Source organism: Jaculus jaculus, chromosome 11 (genome assembly GCF_020740685.1).
Source record: "Jaculus jaculus isolate mJacJac1 chromosome 11, mJacJac1.mat.Y.cur, whole genome shotgun sequence".
In the NCBI taxonomy this organism is placed as follows: Eukaryota; Metazoa; Chordata; class Mammalia; order Rodentia; family Dipodidae; genus Jaculus; species Jaculus jaculus.
In genome coordinates, this window is record NC_059112.1 from 44,745,868 (window position 1) to 44,758,099 (window position 12,232).

Sequence of the window (12,232 nt, forward strand, 5' to 3'; positions counted from 1 at the left end):
CCCCTTGTGCATCTGTCTAACGTGGGACCTGGGGAACCGAGCCTCGAACTGGGGTCCTTAGGCTTCACAGGTAAGCGCTTAACCGCTAAGCCATATCTCCAGCCCAAGAAGGCAGATAATTTAATTAGCATTTACTGGCAACTACCACAAGCCAGTCACTATAGTATACCTTGAAAATACAAAAATAATATACTTAAACCCTACTGTGGAATGCCCAGCAATTAGCGGAGAGAGGCACTATATTAAGTATAAAAAACATTCACCAGCCTAATAAGTTTTCAATGTAAATAAAACTTTCAAGTATGCAAAAAACGTGGTTTTGTTTATGAAATACTATATCTGAGCATCGAGTGAAATGAAATCTATTCTGAGTATTCCAATAACTTATCTGTGTATATTGATACATAGTTTCTATGTAGAAAGAAAATGGGGTCACTCATTGATTCATCTGGTCCACAACAAGCAGAAATCATTTATATCTACATGTCAGGAGAATAAATATACACAAAATTTGATTAGCAGTGTCTTTTACTTTTGCTAGGAAAACTATGAGTAGAATGTATTGCCCATCTATTTGCTTATATTCTGAATATATTCTGGGCTTGATCTTGGCAGTAGGATTTTCCATTACTTTGCTTTGTAATTTCAGTGTCAGATGAATAAATGATGATGGATCATGCATGAATAAGTAGAGACAGGGAGAGGGTGAGTTAAAGTAGAAATGAAGCTGTTTGAGAGATACATTGTATATTTTGGGTATACAGAGCTTATGTCCATGAACATAAACTTCATTAATGTTGGTGAAGTAAAAATGCAATTATGCAATGGGACAAGCAAGGAAAATGAACTGGAGGCAGTAGGGCTGCAGCAGCAAAGCCTGCCTGGTGTCGAATGAAGTCTGCTTAGTGAATCTGCTGAAGGAAGCGGGGAGAAACTGGCAGAAAATGACTAAGGGAACGTGGGTGGGTTCAAGATGGGAAGCACCAGGGCTGAGTGCACAATATTAGCCCTGAGAATAAGGGGAAAGCCGATGTATATCACCCAGAAGACAGACTGCATGTATAAGAGCCAGGAAAGAGAATGGGAGAAGGACAGAGGCCAGGTTTTAGGCAGAATGCCAACTAAGAAGATTGGGTTGTCTTGTAGGTGAAGAAGAGCCCCTGAGGAAATGCTAGCAGGACTGTTCATGTGTTCCAGTTGTTTACCTCAACACAGGGAGTGCAATTAGAAGCAATTTATTCCCAGAGTTCAGACAGGAGTTGAAGAAAGACTGAAATATAGTTAAGGCATTGGAGAAGAGGGGAGAAATAAATTCAAAAAGTATTGAAAATGAACCTGGTAGAATCATAGCCATCTCTCATTTTTAGGAGAGTGAAATCTAATTTAGTTGTGGACAGCTCTCGAGGGGCAAGACTATGTACAGCAGGGTGAGGAAAGAAAAGCAGAGCCTCCTGAGATGTCTGTCCTTCTGTCAGGGATCCCAGGACAGATTTCCAGGTGTAACAAAATACCTCCCCATGTATACTCTGTCTTCATGGAGACATCTGGTCCAGGCATGAAGATTCTGGGCCAGGAATGCCAAAATGTAATCTCAAAAATTTTAACCAAGAAATATCACCGAGAAGGGTAGAAGGTGATAGTGATAGAGGAGCTATAAACTAAGAAGTCAATACAGAGTGGGTAGTGATGCAGGATTTTGGGCTTCAGGAGGCGTGTCCCAAACTTATGAACCCCAATTTGGGATCCTTATCCTATTTTAACAATGAATTGATAAAAAATGGACTCAAGAAAGATAAATTATGAACTATTGAACACATTTTTTATTTGGCTTATTTATGGAGAAATCACAAATTGTAGGGCTTATTTAAGGGAAATTGGAGTCTAGGAAAAGGCTGGAGCTAAGTCACAAGCATATGGAAGATAGGAAACACACTCATGTGGAAGTCACATCATAGTTCATGAGGTTCATTTAAGATAAATGGAGGTGTAGAAAGAGGCTGAAGCACAGCCACAGGCACATGGAAGATAGAACCTAGGAGCTTATTTAGGGGGATTTAGAGGAAAAATGCACTCTTGTGAAAGGCACAGCATCTGTCCTGAACAACCCCATGGAAGAAAGTTTACAGAGCAAGTGGTGATGGCCTAAGGTAGAAGAGGAGAGAAAGTACTAATCAGAAATAAGGAAATTCAGATGAAATGGGCACTAAAGAGAATTCTATCCATGGTTATTCAAGTTTAGGGAAATTACACAGATTGCAGGCCCAGAGTTTAGAGGAAATCCCCATGTGGTAGATCTAGAAGCAGTTCTCTGCTCTCCTCCCACCCAGGTTGACTGGACAGGCAAAGTCAGATTTATATATGTCCAAGCAGAGATCACAGGGCAGAAAGAGGGCCATGAACAAGCCTTTATAGTTGGTTAAAAATGTATTCTTTCCTCAGACTCAGGTATGAAGGGAAAAGACCTAATTGGTTTGTAGATTCAAAGGTGTTGACCGCAAAGATCAGCCCACCCAGGTAGTGTGTTAGATTGTGGAAGCAGCAGGGGGCGCTGCAGCCATTGTGGAAGAAAATGAATCAGACCAGAGTTCCATTCCTGCCAAGGTAGAATGACATCCTCTCTTCTTTCTTTGGACTCCTATCTCTAACTAAAACTGCCTAAAAAAAGTTAGCTTTCTTCTGAGTCTCCTTCAGTAGGATTATCCTAGATGTTGAATGAGCAGTTACTGGGACAAAGGTGTCCTAGGTACCAGTCTCCTATAACTTTTTTAAAGTGTGTGTGTGTGTATGTGTGTGTCCCATGGTGTCTTGCCAATAAAGACAAATGCCCTTCCAGCTTTACATAGGTGGCTGTATAATTAAACCTGGACCAGTGCATTGCAAGCAAGTGCCTTTAACCACTAAATGATCTCCTGAGGCCCTGTAATGTGCTTCTTTTTTAATAAACAAAAAATTATGGGCTGGAGAGATGGCTTAGCGGTTAAGCGCTTGCCTGTGAAGACTAAGGACCCCCGTTCGAGGCTCGGTTCCCCAGGTCCCACGTTGGCCAGATGCACAAGGGGGCGCACGCGTCTGGAGTTCGTTTGCAGAGGCTGGAGGCCCTGGCGCGCCCATTCTCTCTCTCTCCCTCTATCTGTCTTTCTCTCTGTGTCTGTCTCTCTCAAATAAATAAATAAATAAAAATTTTTAAAAAAATTATTTATTTATTTAGAGATGGAAAGAAGAGAGACAGAGAATGGGTGTGCCAGGGCCTCCAGCCACTTCAAATAAACTCCAGACACATATGCCACTTTGTGTATCGGGTTTTATGTGAGTACTGGGGAATCAGACCCATCATTAGGTTTTGCAGTCAAGCACCTTAACCATTAAGCCACCCATCTCTCCAGCCTCTGCAATGTACTTCTACTGGAGGCAGTTGGTGTACTTCTCTAGAATACGCTATTAGCCTTTGTATACTTTACCCATAATGTTAGGTCTAGCATAACTTTAATGGATCTATAAGTCAAAGATTCTAGTTTATCTAATTAAAAAAATTACAGTTAATGTCAGAGAATTATAGAAAAACTATTAGTGACTTCACTAGCTGAAATGGAAATATACTACCAATTTTTTATAGTACTCTATGTTAAATTTTGCAGCACAATTAGTCTCCTGTTAATAATGTGGTATTGTAAAAGGAATACCATGCCTTTATAATATTTACATAAAATCCCAGTAACTTTGATTAATGTGGTTATAATGGTAAATCAGTTGTGACAATTATATATGATATGCATGTTGGTACAATGCCTTTCCTTCTAAAGGCAAATTAATAGCTAAGTTAAATGTTGAATCAAAATCAAATTTTAACTAGGCTTTTGCAGCTATATTTCTAAATTAATTAGCAACCTGGAAGCTATCTAGAAAACAGAACATAGTTTGAATAAAAATAGCATGCTAGGTTACATAGCAGAGGCCATATGATTCAGAGGTAAAGGAGGATGGAAGTTTTCCACCTAATTTGCTTAAACCTGATGGATGGAAAGAATACACCAACAGGACTCCAGGGTTTAAATGTGATAAAATCTAATCACATAGTGGCCTTGAGACCCTGGACTTACTATCTAAACCCTTCAGGCTACGATATGATAATATTCATACCAGTTAAACAGCAGCAGCAAGACAATTTCACAGGTCAACATAAGAATGTTAGAGCAATACTGACAATTAAGAGTTTGGCTCAGTGCCTGGCACTAAATATGTGCTCAGTATGTGCCGGGTTTTGGCTGTTAAAGTTAGTATGTTTGGAATTTTCTAATGATTAATTCTGACACTTGTCATCATATTACATAGTAATTTACTATGTTTGCACATATTCAAGCAAAGGCCAGATGACTACTCCCTGTAATATTATTATGATAGTTTTATATCTCATTATAATCAATATATACTGTATTGAGTGCTAAAATATCATTAACAGTAATGAAAACTACACAATAATCACACTGATGCTTATTTAGCATTTATTAGTGCAGGTATTGTATTAATTACATGATACTAATTTGTATAATCCTTCTATATCCTACTCTTATCTCTCTTTTTTTTAACAAATGAAAAAAAGAGAATCACAGAGATTGAACAGCCTGCATGGTCACACAGAATTTAACAGAACAAGTATTCAATCCTGGACGATCTAGCGCCATACAGTGGTGACACATATAAACCTCTAATCCTAAATATATCTTAAGAGCAAGTTGAATTTTGTCTTTAAGAGGCATCATACCTTAGAACTGTAATAATAGATATTATAATTGATAGATATATATATATGCATTATATATGTGTATAGGTATATGGTATATGCATTTATGAGTTCAGCCAGGTCCAGTGAGCTATAATTAAATGTATAATATTTGAAGAACAACAATATGATTTTTAAAAAAAAAGACCAAAACTGTTACTGGTCAGTTGGGTCTATGGGCTCTTCTTAGTGATTGCACATAAGCCATTTCCAGCCTCTTGGATTTAGGCAGGGAGTAACTAGGGTTCTGTCAACAGAAAGCTGTGGAAATAACTTTTCTTTATATTCTCATCTCCTCTGGAGATTGTGAAATCATATATTCCATATTCCTTTACAACATGTTGGAAGGAATCTGGATTCCTGAGTGACCAGTGTCCCTTCGCCATTTAGTGCAATAGACAAACTTGTACTGTGCAGTGCCACCAAGATGCTTGAGTGTTGGGCTGGAGAGATGGCTTAACAGTTAAGCACTTGCCTATAAAGCCCAAGGACCCCAGTTCGAGGCTCGATTCTCCAGGACCTATGTTAGCCAGATGCACAAGGGGCGTACACGTCTGGAGTTCGTTTGCAGTGGCTGGAGGCCCTGGCACACCCATTCTCTCTCCCTCTCTCTTTCTCTCTCCGTCTCTCTCAAATAAATAAATAAACAAAAAAAATTTTTTTTAAAGATTCTTGAGTGTTGATACCCCTGTTAGCAGTCTTCTAATGTAACAGATGATGACAGAGATGAGTTATATAGATGATAGAAGATGCAATACACCGATAGATATAAGTAATAGAATTAGAAATAACTTTGTTAGCAGGTAAGTTCAGGTTTTAGCACCAAAACCCACTAAAATGAGCTTTGGCACTAACATTTAGCATCTCCCACTATCTTCCCAAATATGTTGGGAGTGTTTGTAAACTGCTCTTTCAACAGCATAATTTTAGGTTTATTAAAATAAAAAAAAAATCTGTTAAAAATTTACACAGTCCCTTTCTCCTTCCCAGCCACTGAAACTTCCACCCCCTGCCACTTTTCTAAGATTACTTCTACTATTTAATGTCCTTTTCCCCCCTCTTTCATCATCCATGACAGCCTTTTGATGGGCCCTATAGTATGCTAGTATTGGGCAGGTAACAACTGCTGCCTGCTGTGAGATCATGAATCCACCAGCTTATGTGTCCAGGAGACAGCATTCCAAAGCATTCCTCCCCTTCCTTTGGCTCTACCACTCTTTCCACCACACCTTCCACTATAAATATTTTAAATATTTAAATATTTGCTTGGGTTTTGTTTGTTTCTTTCTTTGGTTGGTTTTTGTTTGGTTTTTCGAGGTAGGGTTTCACTCTAGCTCAGGCTGACCTGTAATTCACTATGTAGTCTCAGCGGGGTAGCCTCAAACTCTGGTGATCCTCCTACCTCTGCTTCCCAAGTGCTGGGACTAAAGGCGTGCACCACCACATCCAGCCAAAACTTGTGGTTTTAACAAATGGCCGCAAACATTCTTATAAAGGATCAAATAGTGCATATCTTTAGTTTTTCAGGTCAGATAGTTATTGAAGTACATTCTACCAAATATTACCACCATCAGTGCCCAGAGCACTGCTGAAATTCTTCCAGACCACTGATGTTCTTGGGGCTGAGTTAAAATGTTCTATCCTTTGGGATAATTCTGGAATAGATACACTTGCTATGACAACCATCTAATAATGTTAAAACCAAGCTTCCCCAGTTCAAAACTGCCAGAAAATACCATTAGCCGACAATCCAGTACACAATAAAATGTGAGCCACACCCAATGGGGTTATGCAGTGCAGGCATGGCCAAGCCCAGAACTAATAACTTTGTCACTCACCAAGCTGATAAAAATGTTTTTCTATAAATATTAGTTATACTTATAAGAAAACTTTCTAGGATAGGTCATTTAGTTAAATTACATAGCTAGTTTATTTTGAAATGCCAGGGGGCATTATTTCAAGCAATGTTTCTAATTGGTTTATAATTTCATTTTTGTCAAATTTATTAATCTTATTTTTCCTGTATACCTCACCACACACTCACACACACTTGCACCCACACAGGCACACACAGAGAAATTTCTTTCTATCCACACACATAATTCTGCTATTGTTGTTTTGTGGTCATTTCAGGAAGTTCTGTTCTCATTGGAGGCATTTTCAAGTGTCTTTTACTTCATTAATTTAACAAATATCTATGAAGCCTATTATGTGTCCAGCTCCCTTCAGGGTGCCGTGGAGAGTGAAGCGCACATAAATGCTTGTCTTGGTGGAAATTGCATTCATCCACTTTGATGACTAATTTTGGTAGACCCCATTTGTTCTCACCGTGAAGATTCCTTCACTTGGACTGTATCAATGAACTCTGTTGTTGCAAAGGTCTGTGGCCCTGCTGTGTGTAGTCCAGCTGTTGCTTGTTACCTTGTCATTCTAGATTGCTCTTTCACTGTAGATTTTTCAGGAGGGATCCAACAACTCCTATTTAGCTGCTCTCTTCCACTTCCTGTGACCTCCTAGTGCATGTCCTTATATCACTTATAGCAGAGACCCTAACATGCAGTGAAACGTAGGGAAACAGAAGATTCTTACAGGACAAGGGAATATATAAATACAATAAACATCTGTATCTACTCCTGTGGTCTAAAGGCCAGGCTCTTCTTAAATTCTCATTTTAAAATAAAACTTTTAATTTTAGAGCAGTTTGACGTGGACATAAAATTTGCAAAGATACTATACAGTTCCCCTGTGCATATTTCCCTGTTATTAACATTATAGGGCATAGAACATACCTATACCAGTATACAAACCTTTTTTTTTTTTTTTTTTTTTTTTACTGACACATTACTATTAATGTAATGAGAAGTCCATACTATATTTAGATTTCTTTAGTTTTTACATAATGTCCTTGTTGGAGTCGGGTTTGCATTGCTGGCAGAAATCACCCGACCAAGAGCACCTGTGGGAGAAAAAAAAAAGTTTATTTTTGCTTGCAGACTCATGAGCAGAGGGTGGACATTACCTCCTGCCAACATCAGATGGACAATAGCAATAGGAGAGGGTGCCAAACACTGACAAGAGGAAGCTGGCTATACACCCATAAGGCTGCCCCCAATACAAGACACTGCCTCTAGGAGGTTTTAATCCCAAATTGCCATCAGCTGGGGATTCACAACACCTTAGTTTATGGAGGACACCTGAACCAAACCACCACAGTTCTTTTTCAGACTTAGCCCACTCGGAATACATCTTATTAAGTCTCATCCAATATTCAGAAGGATGAAACAGAAAAAGTTCAAGGTCATCCTGGAATTCATATTGAGAATTGTTTTAAAAATAAGTGAAAAAACTAACCGCTTGCCAAAACTAAAGTAAGGTAATTGAGCAAAGTACTCCTTGAGAGATTTTTAAATATTTTTATTTATTTTTTATTTGAGAGGGATAGAAATGGAGAGGGAAAGAAAAAGAATGAATGTTCCAGAACCTCCAGCCATTGCAAAAGAACTCCAGATGCATGCACCACCTTGTGCATTTGGCCATCGTGGGTTCTGGGCAATTAAGCTTGGGTCCTTTGGCTGAGAAGTACCTTAACTACTAAGCCATCTCTCCAGCCCAAGGGTTTTTTATATTATTGTTTCACCATTCATAAAAGCATAAAATACCTCACAAGACATATTATCAACCTTTTTTCCTTTGCACAAATAAGAATAACCTTATTTATTTATTTATTTATTCTTTTTTTAGTTTTTCGAGGTAGGGTCCCACTCTAGCTCAGGCTGACCTGGAATTCACTATGTAGTCTCAGGGTGGCCTCGAACTCAGTGATCCTCCTACCTCTGCCTCCCGAGTGCTGGCATTAAAGGCGTGTGCCACAACACCTAGCTTTTCTTTTTGTTTTTTCAAGGTAGGGTCTCATACCAACCCAGGCTGACCTGGAATTCACTACGTAGTATGTAGTCTCAGGGTGGCCTTGAACTCACAGTGATCCTCCTACCTCTGCCTCCCAAGTTCTGGGATTAAAGGTGTGTGACACCATGCTTGGCAAAAATAACCATTTCTTGAGCAGTTTGTCATCACCTATGTTGGAGATGAAAAGAAGGTGCTCAGGGACCATGGCCATTACTGAGTGTGTGTCTGTCCAGGATGCTCAGGATCTGGAAGATGTTAGCCTTTCTCCACTGGACAGTGGCCACGTTTGGGTTTAGGTCTGGACTCTCATTTCTATTTTAATATCATGTAGTATTTATGCCAGAAACATAGTATTTTGAATACTGAAACTTTGTAGTAAGTTTTGAGATTGGGAAATGTGAATCATGTAACTTTAATTTCACTTTGAGTATTGTTTTGGCTACTTGGAACCCCTTGCAATTCCATATGTGTTTGTGAGTCAGCTTTGTGTATTCCTGAAAAGAAAAAAATTGGGGTGGAGGTGGCAGTGCATAGCTATTTACTGGCCTCAGTGGCCATTCTTAATGAACTTTATTTTTTTTGTTTATTTATGTGTGTGTGTGTGCATATGCATGCAGGCACATACATGCACACATGTCAGAGTCTCTTACAAATGAATGCCAGATGCATGAGCCACTTTTTACATCTGGCTTTATATGGGCACTAGGGAACTGAGCCTGGACCAGTAGTGTCTTTAACCACTGAGAAGTTTCCCCAGCCCTGAAATTTGAAAATTGAAGTGATGTACTTCTTTAGTATTATTAAAGCTCAGCATTATGTCTAATAAAGACACACCCTAGAAATAGTCTTATGTTTGGGAACAAAATAAAAGCATCTATTGTCATTATCATTAGGTAATTCTGTCTCTGACTTGTCAGACCACAGTTAGAATATATATATATTCTATATTCTATAAATTAACTGCTCTTTTTGTTTTGTTTTAGAGAGACAGCAAGAGAGAGAGAAACAGAGAGAGAGAGGAGAGATAGAGAATTGGCGTGCCATAGCCTCAGCCACTGCAATAAAATGGCACATGCTTGTGCAACCCAGTGGGCATGTGCAACCTTGTGCTTGCCTCACCTTTGTGCATCTGGCTAACATGGAATCTGGAGAGTAGAATATTGGTCCTTAGGCTTTGCAAGCAAGCACCTTAACTGCTATGCCATCTTTCCAGCCCTAACTCTGCTCTTAATACTAACATATACTTAAAAACTCAGGAGTAAAACTAACATATATTTTAGTAACACTACTTGGCAGAGCATGCAGTTATTAGAAATAAAATAGCTTTCAAATACACAAAAACATGTTTAATATATAATAGAAGAGCTCAAAACAGCAGCAAAATGACTAAAATACATAGAAGTAAATATGTCAAGAAGTAACTACAATATATTTGTATATGGATGGTAAAAGACTAGAATTATTTCCAAGATGTATAATTGAGAAAAAAACAAATACAGAACAGTGTGTTAAGCTATCATTTATATAAAGGGATGAGGAATGAATATATAAATAAATGTATCTGGGGACTGAGAATATGGCTTAATAGTGAAAGGCACTTGCTTGTAAACACTGCTGATTGTGGATCAATCCCCAAGCCACTCATGTCAGACACAAAAAGTACTGCAAGAGTCTGGTGTTTTTGTGTCGTTTGCACACACACGCACACACACACACACACACACACAAATAATAAATATATTTTAAAATATATCTTATATATGCACAAGGTGCCTTGAAATAGGAACAACTAATGCCAATTGTCAAAGGGAGACTTTTGTCCTGACATAATTTTTAAGTATGAACTACATGTATATTAATTGCCCTTCCAGATAAAAGAAAAATAATAAGAATTTGGTACAGTAAAATGATGAAATGTAAAGGGGGAGAGAAAGCAAATTCATATGGAAGACAGTTTAATTTTCCTTCTGTCCTTTCATTTCTAACAATGGCCTGTCAACTCTGAGTAAAGTTGACCCAGAACTTGTTCTGATTAATAACTCCTCTGAATTGTAATCAAATCACTTTATCCACAATGCTAGCAGAAGTTTCCACTTAATTAACAAAGACTTACATAGCTAGTGCACTAGGCAGGGACTGTTAAAAATATCTTAACTCTCTATTATCCTAAAACTTTATGGGGTAGGTATCTTGTCTCCATTATACAGATATACAGTTTGAGGCAAAAGGATGCTAAGTAACCCGAAGACACAGCATTCAAATTTGAACACAGACCATCTGGTTCCAAGTCAGGCTCTTCACCCCCAACAGCAAGTCATTGAAATTTGACTTCTAATTAGAGCATAGTTGGTTTGCCTCTTATGGACAGATTGTAGTTCTTGGGGAATCTTGTTCATAGAAAATGGGTTGTGTATACTTAATTTAAATACATGGCATTATTAACTTTTTTTTCAATAAATTGTACATACTTGTAGTGAAAGCTAATACCCTCTATCAGATGTGTGTGTGCATGCGAACACGTGGTCTGAGTAGCCATGATAATGAAATTTCCAGTAATATGGTTGGTTTAGCTCAGTTTCCAATCAAGACATGAGAATATTAAAGTATAGTGCATGGTTCTTCTTCATAAGAAGCTCTGAGAAAAAGAACAAAGCTACATAGGTTGCTAATAAATAACTTCTTGACATTCCAGGAGATCCCATCATTTAACAAATAATTCTACAAGAGTTCTAAATTCTATTTTAATTTGTTTTTTTAGGATTTCATCAAGGGTCTTTCCATTTTGCTCCGGGGGACAGTACAAGAAAAACTCAACTGGGCATTTAACTTGTATGACATAAATAAAGATGGCTACATCACTAAAGAGGTAATGCTGATACTTGCTGAACCAATTTTGTTTCTTAACTTCAAAATAGTAAATATTTATGCATTTGAAAAGCATTTTTTTATAGAAATCGAAAATGTTTTATGTAGTGGTGTTGGTTGAAAAGGAACATACCTTAATAAAAAGTTTATAATGAATAGGACTAGTATATATATCCAAAGAAAATATATAACAAATAAAGGTTATGCTGTTTCCTTGTGGGATTTTAATACATACTGGAGATAGAATGAAGACAGTGGTTGGAATAAGATAAGAAGAAAATGTATTCACATCCTATAAGGATGTTGGACCTGTAGCCTTTTCCTCGGTACATGAGCCACATGGGAGCTCGCAGCTTCACAAGCATTAGCATCTGCTGTGAGTTGTTTTATGGGAAGGATTAGGCAATGGTGGATGCTTCAAGCATGTTTCCAGACAGGCTATCCATGAAAGACAGCTCATGGAACAAACCAAGATGCTCTCATCATAAGGTTCACTAAGCCAATTTAAAACATAGTGAGAAACAGAAGGTAAGGGATAGGGTAAGTTAACCACACAGCATAGGACCCTGGGTATATTCTGTGTTCATATGACCTGCCTCTCTGTGTCAATAGCTTCCCAGAGTTGAAAGTTGAAGTGTTCCACAGACAGAAGGTGTTCAGGACCAATTACATGAACCTACTCTA

General features: G+C 38.2%; 1 protein-coding gene across 4 annotated transcripts in view; it reads left to right on the forward strand.

Annotated features, from left to right (window-relative positions):
- Window positions 1–12,232, forward strand: part of Kcnip4 (potassium voltage-gated channel interacting protein 4) — a 1,264,979-nt gene that overhangs the window by 1,248,503 nt on the left and 4,244 nt on the right. For all 4 annotated transcript variants that reach the window (XM_004656086.2, XM_004656087.2, XM_045130410.1 and 1 more), the window contains one exon: window positions 11,442–11,549. In XM_004656086.2, coding sequence (XP_004656143.1) covers window positions 11,442–11,549 — 108 coding nt within the window. The remainder of the gene's footprint in view (window positions 1–11,441; window positions 11,550–12,232) is intronic.